Source organism: Polyodon spathula, chromosome 22 (genome assembly GCF_017654505.1).
Source record: "Polyodon spathula isolate WHYD16114869_AA chromosome 22, ASM1765450v1, whole genome shotgun sequence".
In the NCBI taxonomy this organism is placed as follows: Eukaryota; Metazoa; Chordata; class Actinopteri; order Acipenseriformes; family Polyodontidae; genus Polyodon; species Polyodon spathula.
In genome coordinates this window covers 12,815,280-12,832,647 of record NC_054555.1, presented here as the reverse complement: position 1 = coordinate 12,832,647, position 17,368 = coordinate 12,815,280, and the positions used below count along the sequence as shown (strand labels likewise).

Here is a 17,368-nt window from a genome sequence, read left to right as displayed (position 1 = left end):
ATTCCACAGGGAGTGTTAGATTGGCTATATAAATAATGCGACAGTGGACCCTGCTGTTTCTAGTTTTTTTTGTCTAAGCAATTTGATCAATTCCCTTAACTTTTATGACCTTTGGTCTTCCGCAGCAGAAAAAGAACCAAGTTTAGCTGCAAAGAGTACATCTGCTCATCATGCAAAAGATTTCCAAGACTAATGACTTGGATTTATCATTTGATTTTCTTTTAGCAATATTCCTGTCACAAAGACGGCCGGAGTGGGTAACGTCAGACCAGAAGCAGGAAATAAAACGAAAGAGAGGTGGAGTTTGGTGGAGCTGAGCGAATGCTTTCGCTCAGCATTTAATAAATAAACAAACAGACAGAAAATAAACAGTTGTAAAAATACCAAAACAGGACACGGCACATTCGCCAAAATAAATAGACAAACAAAACGGACTAAAGAAAACACGGTCAGCTTCATTTACTTTACGTTATTACTAGTTTTATTCTCTTTACCTCCGTCTACAATACTGTTCTCCACTCACCGAACACAAAACCCCGAGTATGTGAAAACATGTTGCTTTTATGCAGCTGTATCGAGACTCGACTGCTAATCAATCATTCAATTGGAGTAGCCGTACAACTGCACGTGAATTAATAAAGTGCAATTCCCCGTGCTCACGTATTACATTTTACTTGCACGTGAAGTGCTGTGCAGTCCTCGTGCCTATAAACAAATAAACATTTTAAACACTTGTGTTACACAGACCCGTTTATATCTTGTGTACCAATGACTATACACCAACATTTAACACACCACACGCAACATATAACAGAAAACACACACAGGGGTGGGCACTTCGTCACATATACCCTCCCCTCTGTGCAAAGCACACATGGCCTCAATGGCCACCTCCCCCCTTAAAATCCCAAAAGTCTCGCTCAAAGTCCTGGGCCAAGAACAGGGACTTTAAGGGGATGATGGGCGGCAATGTTGCCAGTAGCCAGGCTGCTACTGGCCATGCTGTCAGCAGACGTGCTGACAGTGGGGTGAATCTCTCCTCCCGCAGTACCACTGGCAGCAGAAATGCTGCCAATGGTGCGGCTGTCAGAAGACGTGCTGACAGCTCCCAGACTGACTCCTTCAGCCGGGGCAAGTCCAGCAGCAGAAAAGCTGCTGGGGTTGGTGGTCTCCAGACCTCCCCCAAGATCTCCGGCAGCGAAACTGCTGCGGGGGAAGGTGGTCTCCTGACCTCTCCTCCTTTATAGCTGGCAGCTCCCTCTGGGGGTACTCCAGCCCCCAGAACTCCTGCAGCGAAATTTCTGCGGGGAAGGGGGGTCTCCTGACCTCTCCCCCATTTTCATATCTGGCAGCTCCCTCTGGTGGGGCTCTGGCCATACTAACCCCTGCGGCCAAGCAGAGCTGACTGCAACCCATGGCGAAGCAGTGACAGTGACCCCAGGCAATGCGGAGTGACAGGCAGCCCCGGGCGATGCGGAGCGACAGGCATCCTTGGGCAAAGCGTGGCAGGCATCCTTGGGCAAAGCGTGGCAGGCATCCTTGGGCAAAGCGAGGCAGGCATCCTTGGGCAAAGCGAGGCAGGCATCCTTGGGCAAAGCGAGGCAGGGAGTCAGGACAAGCTGGGGTGCGGGTGTTGGCCCTCTTCTCGGCCACTGCGGCCGGGCGGTTCTTCCCCGTGCTTCCCTCAGCAGCCTATGCAAGGGCAGCTGAGGACTGCCAGCATCTAGTCCTGGTCCTTCTGGTGAAGGAAGAGGCAGCTCCTGCTCCTCTCCCCCTGATGGTGATGGAGGCAGAAGCAGCTCCAGCTCCTCTCCTCGTGATGGTGGGGGAAGTGATACCAGCAGACATTCATCCTCTGCTGGTGGGGGAAGTGATACCAGCAGGCATTCATCCTCTGCTGGTGGACAGGAACCCAGCAGGCATGCACCCTCTGCTGGTGGACAGGGACCCAGCAGGCATGCACCCTCTGCTGGTGGACAGGGACCCAGCAGGCATGCACCCTCTGCTGGTGGACAGGGACCCAGCAGGCATTCACCCACTGCTGGTGGACGGGAACCCAGCAGGCATGCACCCTCTACTGGTGGAGGTGGTGGAGGCAGAGGCAGCTCCTGCTGCTCTTCTCCTGCCGGAGGCAGAGGCAGCTCCTGCTGCTCTTCTCCTGCCGGAGGCAGAGGCAGCTCCTGCTGCTCTGCTCCTGCCGGTGGAGGTGGCAGAGGCAGAGGCAGCTCCTGCTGCTCTGCTCCTGCTGGTGGAGGTGGCGAAGGCATGTAGTCTCCTGCCAGGGAAAGTGGCGGAGGCAGAGACAGCGTGTAGCCTCCTGCCGACACAGGTGGGAGCGGCGTGCAGTCTCCTGGCGGCGGAGATGGGTGCGGCGTGTAATCTACCCTTATTACAGGGAACTGGTGCAGCTCTCCCTCACTTGCAGGGGACTAGTGAGGCTCTCCTTCACTTGAAGGGGACTGGCGCGGCTCTCCCTCACTTGCAGGCGACTGGCGCGGCTCTCCCTCACTTGCAGGGGAAGTTGATTGAGGCAAAGGAAGCATCTGCTCCTCTTCTCCAGGTGGTGACGGTAGGGGAAGTGATCCCAGCAGGCACACCCTCTGCTGGTAGAGATGGGAACAGCTCCCTCTTGGGCTTTGGATCCCCGCGGTCCCCCCACCTGGGCTGCTGTTCTATTTATAGCCTCCTCCAGATAGCAGAGGACCAACTCCACACCTTCCTCCAGGGAGTTTGGGGTGTGTTCCCTCTCGTATGCTTCCCATCACTCCCTGTCCATCAGCCACAGGACCCGGGTGGCTATGGGCATGGACTGTGCCTCCAGCCCAGCATTGTCCCGGATCCAGTCCCTCAGCCTGACGGCGTCTTCTGACATTTTTTTTTTTCTTGTTTAAAAAAATAAAATAAAACCAACAACAAATTGCTGTTCCTGCTCTGGTCTGCATCTAGGGGGTGCTGGTAATCCCGGTTCTGACACTACATGTCACAAAGACGGTTGGAGTGGGTAACGTCAAACCAGAAGCAGGAAATAAAATGACAGAGAGGTGGAGTTTGGTGGAGCTGAGCGAATGCTTTCGCTCAGCATTTAATAAACAAACAGATAAACAGTTGTAACAATACAAAAACAGGACATGGCACAATCGACAAAATAAACAGACAAACAAAACGGACCAAAGAAAACAAGATGAGCTTCTTTTTCTTTACGTTATTATTAGTTTTATTCTCTTTACCTCCGTATACAATCCCGTTCTCCACTCACCGAACACACAACCCGAGTGAGTGAAAACATCACAACTGTACCGAAACTCGACTGCTAATCAATCATTCAATTGGTGTCGCGGTACAACTGCACGTGAATTAATAAAGTGCAATTCCCCGTGCTCACATATTACATTTTACTTGCACGTGAAGTACTGTGCAATCCCCGTGTCTAAACACAAATATACACTTTAAACACCCGTGTTACAGTGTACCAATGACTATACACCAACATTTAACGCAACATATAACAGAAAATACACACAGGGGTGGGCACTTCATCACAGTTCCTCATGAAGAGTAAAAGGCTTTTTTCCATTTTGATTACTCATCTAGTTTAATTCAGCTACTGATCTCCACAAAAAAGCACAGCAGTTTAGATTAAGCAATGCTGTAAATTGACCAGCAGTTAGTTGGGTGTGTGCACCTGTTGATGACTGAATTGCTTCAGTGTCATATCATATATTATAGGATAACGCATTTTCCATTACAATATACATGAAAATGTGTATTTTTATCCTAATTCTATTTTCTGGAGGGCATGAGTCTCAATCATCTTTGGAAAATGTCAGTTTCTAAGAAAAATTATGTTTCGGGATATAAGATCTTAAATCATTTCCCATTTAATTTTCATAAATCGGTTAGAAATCGATCTATCCCTTGCCTGAGATGGAGAAATGGCATGAAATAAATATCCCATCGGTGCATTGGCCTTTGGATTTGCACTAGCAGCCCATTAAAAAACTACTAAATATTGTACATTAGGTGATTTAGCTGGATTTTAGTTTTCATCAAAATGGTATTTACAAACGTCCTCTAAGAAAACGATCACTTTACTTTGCTGGTGACTGTCGAGAAGCACTGCTTTATCACATTTAAAGAGGGACCAGGAAAACAGTGGTGGTATGTATCAAAGTTAGAAAACATTACGTTCACGAAGCAATACTACAGGACTTAGTTTGCACCAGATTTTATCAAAAAAAGACATACAGTGCAGCTTACTTTCCCGCTAAATGCTTCAGTTATTCTCAACTGTTTTTCAAATAATATTCAATATAACATTTTGCCTGTTGCTGGACTAAGTGTCTCAATTTATCGTTTTTATTTTGAGTACAAAATGGGAATTGGAATGAACGCTTAGTGAATCTTTCATTAGTAAATAGAAATGATCTGGGGCTCTAAATTCCCCTTCTTGCAGTGTATTATTAGAAGGTGCCAGGAGTTTAAGTGAACAGGCTCCTGCTAAACTGCTCTGAACATATCACAGCCATGTTGAGACCGTCACTTGTCTCACCTGAGTCTGTAGGTAATTATTTGTTGTCAGTTTTCCAAGCAGCTGTAGTGAAGGATTGATTTCTTTGATCCAGTACAGAGAACATACAGGAGTCTGAAACTTGTGACAAACACACAACTGTTTAATTGTTTTATTCAACAGTAGTGCTGAATTTAGACATTCTAAAAGAAACTCCAACACTGAAAAAAGACTTCTAGTCATGTTTTATTGAATTTAAGGTTCATCCCCTGGCACCTGATTATTTTAATAATGCACCTGTGGGTAGTTCTGAAACCCAGAACCGAGGACAAACTGTTTCATGGTTTACATACTAAACTGGATGAAGAATATAATAATAAACACATCCTAATATATTATGAATGAATATGGCCTACTGGAAAGGCACTGAAACCCAACTGATATTTCACATCTAAAATTTACAGATAGCTGTGTATGAGCAGCTGTTAAAACCAATAATGAATGTCCTGCGTCAACCCTTGTGCCAACTTGAAAAATTGTTAATGCTGTACATAGCTGTGAACAGTCTGGATCTAAAATGCCTTTTTAACAACCTCATTTGTATTTCTAACCTGATTTAATCATCCATAACTATTTACAAGTCAATAGTGCTCATTTTAGAAATACCAAAAGAAAAATAATAAATTAAATGCTAACTTTTCTCGCAGAATCGCTCAACGTTGAATGCATTTTTACTCTGGTCTGTTCAGAGCCCCCCAGAACTGCAGTTGAGGATTGGGATACACTGAGCTTTACTTCAGTATTGTCAATATAAACTAGCATGGGTGGCTAACTGAACTCCCTATATAGTCCTTATATAGTCTAGTATTCAGACACAGCCATATAGTTGGTTAGCACTACTAAAATCATATTTTGTTTAGAATTTCAGAACTCCCCTTATTTAGGTATACTATTAAAATGACCCAGTGTCATGAATTTGAGCAACCTGGTTTCTCTGCTCTGAACTGTTCACAGTAACCTTATCACAGGACAGAATGATCTATTTAACAGGGACCTGATTGCTCAGACATCTGGCTTCTGAGCATTTCAGCAATACACTGTGGGTAGCTCTGAAACCTGGGAGAGGTGCTGAAACCCTTTTAAACCTTTCTGTGCACAGAAGCATTTTATTTCATTAAGGATAATAAATGGGGAAGTTGTGTGACGAGGATGGTGATGCATATTTGGATAAGGTCACTGTTGTGTTGGACTGTATAATAATAATACAAAAACAAAGGCTTCTAGAAAAAAATTAAGCAAGTGTTCTTTAAGCTAGTGATTAAGGTGCAAAGTGGCTCAACTGTATCCTTCATTTTAAATAAAGATTTGGTTCTGTGAGAAGAATTCTAGGACGTTGCGGAGATGGCCAAGTCTGTCTTGGAGCAGTGTCAGGGACAGGACTGTGGTCTGGTAGGCAGGGTCTAACTGCAGGACTGACAGTAGCCACCAACACCAGGCTGGACCATCTGGGGAAGCCTGCAGGAGAACAAGAAGATCCTACTCAGGAGATATGAAGGCTTAGATTTAATACATTGCACATATTTAGTAAATATTCATTTTCTTCCCTGACCTCTTCTTAACCCGATTAACACAGCACAAGTTATTTAAGGAATGTTTTTCAATAAGATACATTTTGATATTCATGAAACTGAGCTAGACCAGTGGTGAGAGTTTAGATCCAACAACAATTTTTTTTAATATACTTTCAGCTAAAAAAAAAAAAAATAATCACTTTTTTTTTTTATAGTCAACCTTTAGGAATTTCTAGTCACACACGTGTGCCAAATTTTAAATGTACGTTCACACAAGCCTTTCTTTAGTCTCGTATGCAGAAACTGTCGGGATATTTTCATCTATGCTACTGGATGACACAGAAGGCTACGCTTGTATGTTAGTGCTTGTTCTGACTTGTCCCGAGATCCACCAAAAATCTCTTGTGATCCACGCACTGGTCACAACTGATCTAGACTGATGTTGGCTTCTTTAACAGTCTCAACAATTTCAACAGTATACAAACTGTTTTATTTTTTTAAAGGTCAGTTTTTTGCTTGTCAATGGTGTCAGACTAACAGGCAGCGTGGAAGTGATGGGAGATGGAGCACAGGAAGTGATGGGGGGTACAAACAAGCTTTGGTTCAAACTTTCTAAAGGTAATTAAGAAACCTACATATTACCAATCCAAAAAAAAAGCTGAGCTGAGGGCACCAGCTATACTGCTGCTATGCTGTTGTTAAGCTGTAACCTTGGTTATCACTGAAAAGCTAGTTGACAAGGACTTTATAAAACGACTGTGTCACCTGGATGTCCTCCTCTTTGTCAGGCATCAGGCCATGCTGCATGCTGATCTGCCCCTGGATCCTGCCTGTCAGTCTGTGGAACCAGTCGTAAGCCTGCTGGTACACGCTGTCATGTAAACACTTCAGAACCTCCAAATCTGCTCCTTCCACCTACACCACAGGAAACAAGAGAGAGAAAGTGGATCCCGAAGCAGCGGTGCTCGCTGAGCTGTTGTATCAGGAATCAGCCTGGCAGACACTGCCACTGGTTATTTAATGCAACACAACAGGACATTATTAAACCTTTCTTTACTGGCCATTCCTAACCCACAGTTCTTCATTATTCACAATTTAATCCTTTCACAAAAAGGTCAACTCCTCAGTTTGGAATTCAAATGTGGAATTGGGGGCTCAGAAATACAAGAACTTGAAGCTGAGATTGAAATATAACACATATGCTTGTTGGAAGTGTCCCTGTGGGAAGCCTTGCTTATGAAATTATTATTTTTATTATTATGCATAAGCATAATTACGAGAAAGGTCAAATGCAATGTGAGTATTGAAGATTACTCTATTTATGTGTGAGCTGCAGAATAAGAAATGTCTGTACGTGGTATTTCAGATACTTTCAGTTGTGCAGTCATTTGTGGGTCTTTGCTAAGAAATTTCCATACCCATTTTTATAAAACTGAATTATCAGTTCTACATGCATATACAGTAACTAAAGAAATAAGCACATTTACACCAGCCAAATTTTGAACACAGCACATTGTGTATTGCAAATGCTAAAACAACACCACAGGACCCTGAAAAACATACAGTATAAGATGCGAGCCATGTACCAGTAAAAAAGCCATTTATATTGAGGTGTATTTAAAAGGGCAAGACCTAAACAAGGTTTTGAAATGAAAACTACTGTACATTACCATATTTGAATTTGTTTTATCGTCTAATAAAACCATGTTTTTTTTAAAACATCGTGCTACCATTTTAAAGAATTCAGATTCAGCTTTAACTAGCCTATTTAGCGACTGCTATAGACCTATTAACCCAAAAGGCACTGAATTTCTTTCTTTCTTGGACTGCACAGAATGATGACATTCACGTTTCTCCTCAGGTTACAGGGTTGATAATACTAGGCATGCCAGCAATGAAACGATACAGAACGAATGGCAGCATAAAAACGGTATGGGTTAATGGGTATCTGATCTAACCTAAAAAAAGAGGCAGTTAGAAAACATACAGAACGCCCCACCTCTATACTTAAGCCATTTCACATTGGCTAACAAGTTGTCACTGTCTTGATGAACCTGGCAGTTTAGTGATCTTGTTAAACTGTTCTATAATGCTCTTTTCCCAATACATGTGGTCCACATCCTCTTACTTTTTGATCCTCCAGGTATTCTATATCCGCTGTGTGGTAGCCATCTCTATGGCTGCGTTTCAACACCCGGAAGCGGCTCCTTCCAATGCAATTAACATAGGACCTGCCGTCAGGAAGCACGTCCAGACCCAGAATCTCCAACATGCAGCCATAACCTGCAAACCTGTAAGCAACACAGAACAAAGGTCTATGTATAAAGTATAATGCTGTTAACTGCAGAAAATTGCAACAGCACTGTTTTAATAAAGGGATCTGTTCCTTTAAGAGAATCCCAACAGGTTGTCCAGGCGCACAGGGCTGGGACACAGGGGTTGAAGTTTGTGTTTGGGGAGAGTGCTTGTGGTGCAAAGTAAATCACTGTATAATCACTGTAAAATTAAAATAATGCAAGCTTTCTGGAAAACTAAGGGGTTAAGACTGAGACCTCAGTCAGAAGGGTCTTACTGGGAAAATGTATGGGATCTAAAATACCAGGAATAATAGATTTCCCGGACATGGATCAAACCACAAGAGGAGACTTGTACAACGAAAGAGGTTCATGGGTATTGGAAGCCTTCTGAAGTGAAATGTTATTTTTGTTTGTTTTGTGTCTTCCTGGCTGGTTTTGTAATGACCATTTTTTGTCAAAATAAGGTTAGTTTTGTTAGTAATAATTGAGAAAAGTGTGTGAGGAATTTAAACATATTTTTGTTGTTGTTAGATTTCCCCTTACGATTTTGGTTGGACAATGAATTACTTGTGTATGTGAAGACTGGGAAGGGATGAAAGCTCAATGTATCTGTTGGGATTAGCTAACATGACAAAGAGCAAACTGACGCTAGTCCAATGATCTGTTAGACAGTGATCCGTTACAAAACTGCTAAGATAACATTACGTTTGGAACAGAAACCCACAAAACTAGGGATCCTCGGGTTCAGCATTACACACAGCAATCTTAAACGGGACATATTCTGCCCAAGTACTGCAGCATAGGTAGGGAGTCTACCCAGGTACCAACATGTGTAATAGCAAAATATATCCAATTTCACGTTTTATATCATGTTAGCACAGTGCGGTGAATATACATATATATTCAAATATACATTTTTCCAATGTCACATTTGTGTATGTGTGGCAGGGCAGGAGAAAAGCCCTGCACATAATAAAAAGGGGCAGGGGAAAGCCCTGCTTGCAAACATATGTACTGTTTGAGAACAGGTGTTTTGTATTTTGTGTTTATTTAAAATGTATGTATGTATTATTATCTAAAACAAATATATTGTCTGGTGGGTTATTTAAACGGTGGATGTTAATGTATTATGCTTTGAATATGACTGTGTTTTGGTTTGGTATTGTGTGTGGCAGTGTAGATAGGATTAGAAGCCCATCCACAAAACTCATGCAGAAGGTGACCATCTTCAGATTAATGAATTGATTAATTTATTGCTAGTCTGGAGATGGTCACCGGTATACAAGCGTGCAGCTTTCTGTGCTCAGGGTGAGTGTTTGGAGGAGGAATGTGTGGGGAGTTCAGAGAGAAGCGAAGCGAAACGAAAGTCAAAACAAAACAATAGCTACAAGTGCTGGAAGCCCCAGCACCATATTTGTTTATTTGCTGTTATTTTTGTGTGCGAGATTTGTTTTGGTTCAACCTGTTATTTTCGCTTTGCGAGTTGCTTTTGCTAAAATATTGTATTTATTTTCGTTTAATAAAAACAACACAATTGTGCTTTCACACCGAGTATCTGCCTGTGTGTGGTTTAATTTCCCTGGTCTGACTTCATCCACCATCCATCATTGTCACATAAGGTGTCCAGCATGGGATATTAACACCTCCAGAACTCCATACTCCACACTGTTAAGGGGAATAAAGGTTTTATTGAGAAAAAAAAATTATATATTAAAAATACAAAACTGAAAGATCATAATTGGATAAGTCTCCACCCCCCTGAGTTAATACTTGGTGGAAGCACCTTTGACAGCAATTACAAGTCTGTTGGGATAGGTCTCTACCAACTTTGTACACCTGGATTTGGCAATATTTGACCATTCTTCTTTACAAAACTGTTCAAGCCCTGTCAAGTTCCTTGGGGAGCGTTGATGGACAGCAACCTTCAAGTCATGCCACAAATTTTCGTTTGGATTTAGGTAGGGGCTCTAGCTGGGTTAGGGTTAGGGTTAGGGTTTGGGCAAGAACGTTTACCTTTTTTATTCCTTAGCCACTCCAGTGTAGCTTGTCCCAGTTTCAGCTTTCTTGCACAGGGCAGGAGGTTTTCTTCAAGGACTTCTCTGTTCTTTGCTCCATTAATTTTCACTTCTATCCTGACAAGTGCCCCAGTCCTTGCCGATGAAAATCATCCCCATAACATGATGTTGCCACCACCATGATTCACAGTAGGGATGGTGTTCATTGGGTGATACGCTGTGTTGGGTTGCACCAAACATACCGCCTTACATTTAGGCCAAAAAGTCCTATTTTAGTTTCGTCAGACCACAAAACTCCCGAGTGTTTTTTTTTTTTTTTTGCATACTTCAAAATGGGATTCGAGGTGGACTTTGAGTAATGGCTTCCCTCTTTCCACCCTACCATACAGGCCAGATTTGTGGAGTGCTTGGGATATTGTTGTCACATGCACACTTTGATCATTCTTGGCCATAAAAGCCTGTAGCTCTTGCAAAGTTGGCATTGGCCTGTTGGTAGCCTCTCTGATCAGTCTCCTTCTTGCTCGGTCATCAAGTTTGGAGGGACGGCCTGATCTTGGCAGGGTCTTGGTGGTGCCATACACCTTCCACTTCTTAATAATCGTCTTGACCATGCTCCAAGGGAAATTCAACCCTGACAGCTTTGTCCCGGAGTTCTTTAGAAAGAGCCTTGGTTTGAAATGGTTCCCTCTACCCAGCAGAGGGAACCTACAGGAACTGCTGAATTATTCCTGAAATCATGTGAATCACTACAATTTAACACATGTGGAGGCCACTTAACTTGGTGTTTGATATATATATATATATATATATATATATATATATATATATATATATATATATATATATATATATTGCCTGTGCTATGGGCATGAGGAAGACATCTCCCAGGAGGTACATGATGGCATGGAGTGGGAGGGGCCCGAGCATCCAGCACCCCAAGTGGGAGGAGCCAGAGTGTCCAGCGCCCAGAAGGGGGCAGCAGTGCGTCCACAGCCCAACACTGGGGGAGCCGGTGTGTCCACAGCCCAAGAGGGGGGAGTCGATATGTCCACAGCCCAAGAGGGGGTGAGCTGGTGCGTCCACAGCGCAAGAGGGGGGAGTCAGGTTGTCCACAGCCCAAGAGGGGGGTGCCGGTGCATCCACAGCCCGAGGGGGGTGCCGGAGCATCCACAGTCCACAATCAGTATTAGGTCCTCTGCTATTCCTAATCTACATTAATGATTTAGATTCTGGTATAGTAAGCAAACTTGTTAAATTTGAAGACGACACAAAAATAGGAGGAGTGGCAAACACTGTTGCAGCAGCAAAGGTCATTCAAAATGATCTAGACAAGATTCAGAACTGGGCAGGCACATGGCAAATGACATTTAATAGAGGAAAGTGTAAGGTACTGCACACAGGAAATAAAAATGTGCATTATAAATATCATATGGGAGATACTGAAATTGGAGAAGGAATCTATGAAAAAGACCTAGGAGATTTTGTTGACTTAGAAATGTCTTCATCTAGATAATGTGGGGAAGCTATAAATAAGGCCAACAAGATGCTCAGACACATTGTGAAAAGTGTTGAATTTAAATCAAGCGAAGTAATGTTAAAACTGTACAATGCACTAGTAAGACCTCATCTAGAATATTGTGTTCAGTTCTGGTCACCTCGCTATAAAAAAGATATTGCTGCTCTAGAAAGAGTGCAAAGAAGAGAGACCAGAATTATTCCAGGTTAAAAGGCATGTCATATGCAGACAGGCTAAAAGAATTGAATCTGTTCAGTCTTGAACAAAGAAGACTACGCGGCGACCTAATTCAAGCATTCAAAATTCTAAAAGGTATTGACAATGTCGACCCAAGGGACTTTTTTGACGTGAAAAAAGAAACAAGCACCAGGGGTCACAAATGGAGATTAGACAAAGGGGCATTCAGAACAGAAAATAGGAGGCAATTTTTTACACAGAGAATCGTGAGGGTCTGGAATCAACTCCCCAGTAATGTTGTTGAAGCTGACACCCTGGGATTCTCCAAGAAGCTCCTTGATGAGATTTTGGGATCAAGAAGATGATACTCAGGTTATCTTCCATGGAACAAATAAAAACATTGTTCTATGGCTTCTCCTATTTTCCCAAATTTATTTTTCTAAAATGACATTTAAACCACCTGTATTCTGGTATTATACCTTCACATATTATATTTGAGCAAACCTATAATACAAAGTATACTCTGAAGTTGTACAACAATGGTGTCCTTCTCTCCAACAAAGGACTCTTTATTTTTCTCTAGTGTGTAAAATCCTAAACAGTTACCCCTACTCCTAAAACGACATTTCCCCAAGACAGACAGCAACGTCCCTCTCCTCTCTTTAGTCTTGATGTATCTGACTCACCCTTTTCCGTCCTCAAAGGTGCACATTCCAAACTTCTTCGTGCCCGTCTCCATGCACCTGCGCATCATCAGGCGGTACCGCGGTTCAAATACATGGAGCGGGCATGGCACGCCAGGGTAAGCCATGGTGCACACAAAGATGGGGATATCTTTCGTTAAACTGCAAGAGAAAAATCCATCAAAGCCCATTTCTATGTTAAAGTTAAAGGGTATATAAGCACCTTTTTATTTTATTGTGTTATTATGTGTTGCTACAATTGCTTAAGTAAGGTGTGTGTATTGTTTTAATTATTTTTTTTTACATCTTGCCCAGTTTTTTTCACTTTTAAATTGCAGTGCTCTCTAGCTGTTTCTATTATAGCTCCAAGGTGGCCTCTCGTATTTCTCAGAACTACAGTTCCCATCATCCTCCTGCTCACTGGTAAATCAATCTGTTACATATGTGAGCAAGAGGATGATGTGAAATGTAGTTTGAGTGGTCCGTGCAGGTCCATGTGAAGCCATCTTGTAGCAACAAATGGAAACATGCAACACAATAAAATGAAAAGGTCCTTATACACCCTTTAAGTGAGCATAAATGATAAATGTGATTTGTCTTTTATAATGTTGTCTACCAGTCAAAAGCTTGAATGTGTTTATGATATATATATATATATATATATATATATATATAAACAGTGTCCTTCCAGGCCATCACAGGATTCCATCTGTCCGTCGGATGTCAGATGCCCTTTATTACATAGTTGCACATGCGCACGGTTGAAAGGTTGCGGCTATCTATATGGTATTTGTGTCCCCTAACAAGCGATATTCATTGGCAAGTCGTCATAATACCCGAACAAATGATCACTGCATGTTATCTGATAATAACCTTGTTTTACATTCACTCTGTATGTAAGCTACTCTCAATCAATACACATTAGTTTAGTCACACTCTCGGTATGCACATTCATTCCCATTCATGTCAGTACACTACATAACCCAAAAGGGAATTTTTTTTTACAGTTTACTATAATTATTTAACTCAGGTTATATAGAGAAAGGATCAGATATAGTTTTCACTTGTAGCTACAACTAACTTAATTTTGTATTCAAAGTTATATCTGCTTTAAACCAATACGGTGATCTGAAATGTTGATATTTTCATGTTGACTGCATCAACACAAATCAAGATGCACAGAAAGGATAAGGATTATGAATTTTCTTTTTTAAGTCTGGACCCCCGTCCCACCAGAACACGGACCAGGGAAAACAGTCCCAGTCCCTGTTTACATACAAGATGTTTTTGTGAATGCTGTTTTTAAGAAAATGTATCATTACAATGTAACTTTCTGGTATCCTTTGAGGTTAAAATACATACAGCACACGTTTAAATGTTTGCTGTTCACCCTGGTCCACTTCTAACAATGATTCAAATGTATGTTATGTGTGCCACACAAAATGGGGTTAGCCCCTTCAAATTTTTGTTCTGCCCCCGACCCCCAAATCCCCCTCATCAGGAAAAGTCTAACACTGCCACTGACTGACGTCTTTGTATTACTTAACGTGGATGCTTGATGCAAAGTAATTTTTCAAAAACAAAGAAAAAAAAATAGAGGTCCATTTTAATTTCATAGTTTTAATAAAATTAAGAGTAATAGCATCAGTTTTAATAACATTACAGTGATACATTTGATATGTATTTTTATTGCCAAATGGCAATCGGAGGCATACTTACTTTGAGAGTTCTGCCATTTCCGAATCATGTACTTGTTTCCTCTCTTCAAGCTGAACTGGAAATAGTTTGGACATGATCTCCTCCAGCAGGAACGTGCAATTGTATTTTCTGTTTTTTAAGAACTGCGAAAAGAGTATTTCAGAAGATTTATTTTGCTAAAATATTAGAAGACCAAAAAATATGTACATGGCTTATTACAGTAATTTTGTGAATAGAACTTGGTTAATTACAGAAGTCGTTTTCATTATTAGAAGTCAGAATTTACAATTGCATTACATGTTCCAACATGTTTTAATATTATCTGACAAGGAGTGGGAATTGTTTGATTTCTATCTGCACAACTTCTTGTCTTTGTTTTTGTTATTTTGGTTTAGTTGCAGGTTAAATACACTGCCACCAGGTGGTGCTTTACACAACCTCTACATTATGGACATGCGGCAACAAAATCTTCCTTCTCCTAAGACCATCTTATTGGAATGGGAAAATATTTAAAACCTGCCCTTTTACAAGTATGTGCCTCTGTAACTAAAGTTTTAACCCATTTACACAAGATACAAGAAAGATAATACAACTTATTTATAGGTATTTATTTAAGGAACAAATCTGTACTAGTGTACACTGCTCAAAACTCTCAAGGAATATTCAGGGATGTATATCAAAAGAATGTATATGACATTAATCAGTAATGCTAATCTACACCATGCCTGTATTGATAGTGTCTGTGGTGACCACACACCATGTTGCTGTATGGAGGTAGTTGGGACTAGGTGTGGGGCGGTATGACATTTCCATGGTATTGTAACTTTACCAAAAAATACCATGGTTATCATAACGTCATGGTATTACCTTGTTTTTTTTTTTGTTTTGTTTGTTTTTTAAAGAAAAGTTTAAAACACACAAAAAATGCAGATAAACACACATCTGTGGTTAATAATGTGTACTTTACTGTACAGCATGACCATTTCTCACCATGACCTATTAATAATAGCCAAAACAGAATTCCAAATTAGCAACACACTCAGAAAAGACTTGGTATTGTGTAAAGTACTTTCATAAAAGTGAAACCTCTCTTTTACTTAGTTAGGCTATGGGTTCGTGGAAGTCAGTAATATAATCTACAGTGGCTTGCGAAAGTATTGACCCCCCCCCTTGGCATTTTTCCTATTTTGTTGCCGTACAACCTGGAATTAAAATGGATTTTTATTTGGATTTCATGTAATGGACATACACAAAATAGTCCAAATTGGTGAAGTGAAATGAAAAAAATAACTTGTTTAAAAAAATTCTAAAGAATAAATAACGGAAAAGTGGTGCGTGCATATGTATTCGCCTCCTTTGCTACTAAGCCACTAAATAAGATCTGGTGCAACCATCACATAATTAGTTAAATAAAGTCCACCTGTGTGCAATCTAAGTGTCACATGATCTGTCACATGATCTCAGTATATATACACCTGTTCTGAAAGGCCCCAGAGTCTGCAACATCACTAAGCAAGGGGCACCACCAAGCAAGCGGCACCATGAAGACCAAGGAGCTCTCCAAACAGGTCAGGGACAAAGTTGTGGAGAAGTACAGATCAGGGTTGGGTTATAAAAAAATATCCGAAACTTTGAACATCCCACGGAGCACCATTAAAGCCATTATTAAAAAATGGAAAGAATATGGCACCACAACAAACCTGGCAAGAGAGGGCCGCCCACCAAAACTCACGGACCAGGCAAGGAGGGCATTAATCAGAGAGGCAACAAAGAGACCAAAGATAACCCTGAAGGAGCTGCAAAGCTCCACAGCGGAGATTGGAGTATCTGTCCATAGGACCACTTTAAGCCGTACACTCCACAGAGCTGGGCTTTACGGAAGAGTGGCCAGAAAAAAGCCATTGCTTAAAGAAAAAAATAAGCAAACATGTTTGGTGTTCGCCAAAAGGCATGTGGGAGACTCCCCAAACATATGGAAGAAAGTACTCTGGTCAGATGAGACTAAAATTGAGCTTTTTGGCCATTAAGGAAAACATCATGTCTGGCGCAAACCCAACACCTCTCATCACCCCGAGAACACCACCACCAGGGAAATTCTTGAGGGAAACCTGTTTCAGTCTTCCAGAGATTTGAGACTGGGACGGAGGTTCACCTTCCAGCAGGACAATGACCCTAAGCATACTGCTAAAGCAACACTCGAGTGGTTTAAGGGGAAACATTTAAATGTCTTGGAATGGCCTAGTCAAAGCCCAGACCTCAATCCAACTGAGAATCTGTGGTATGACTTAAAGATTGCTGTACACCAGCGGAACCCATCCAACTTGAAGGAGCTGGAGCAGTTTTGCCTTGAAGAATGGGCAAAAATCCCAGTGGCTAGATGTGCCAAGCTTATAGATACATACCCCAAGAAACTTGCAGCTGTAATTGCTGCAAAAGGTGGCTTTACAAAGTATTGACTTTGGGGGGGGTGAATACTTATGCACGCTCAAGTTTTCTGTTTTTTTGTCTTATTTCTTGTCTGTTTCACAATAAAAAATATTTTGCATCTTCAAAGTGGTAGGCATGTTGTGTAAATCAAATGATACAAACCCCCAAAAAATCAATTTTGATTCCAGGTTGTAAGGCAACAAAATAGGAAAAATGCCAAGGGGGGGTCAATACTTTCGCAAGCCACTGTAAAACGAGTACTTTTATAAATGTACATGTGATTATCAGCGTTTGTGTCGATTTCAAGCAACATGTTGCAATATATTTTTTACGAGGACAGTCTTACATGCCAAATCATATCTTAATTAACATTTCAATTTAAATGTACGCAATGTTTTCCTTTTATCTGAATGTGTGTTACAGTATGAACGAATACTGAAGAAAACTACTACTGCTTTTTATTCACACTTGTACCAT

At 41.5% G+C, this 17,368-nt stretch overlaps 1 protein-coding gene across 2 annotated transcripts in view; it reads right to left on the bottom strand.

The window, feature by feature from the left end:
* Positions 1-4,652: 4,652 nt before the first annotated feature.
* lonrf1 (LON peptidase N-terminal domain and ring finger 1) overlaps positions 4,653-17,368 on the bottom strand; it is a 31,220-nt gene continuing 18,504 nt past the window's right edge. For both annotated transcript variants that reach the window (XM_041223222.1, XM_041223224.1), the window contains 5 exons: positions 14,486-14,607; positions 12,770-12,928; positions 8,207-8,369; positions 6,844-6,993; positions 4,653-6,022 (listed from right to left, as the gene is read on the bottom strand). In XM_041223222.1, coding sequence (XP_041079156.1) covers positions 5,861-6,022; positions 6,844-6,993; positions 8,207-8,369; positions 12,770-12,928; positions 14,486-14,607 — 756 coding nt within the window. In that variant the 3' untranslated portion in view covers positions 4,653-5,860. The remainder of the gene's footprint in view (positions 6,023-6,843; positions 6,994-8,206; positions 8,370-12,769; positions 12,929-14,485; positions 14,608-17,368) is intronic.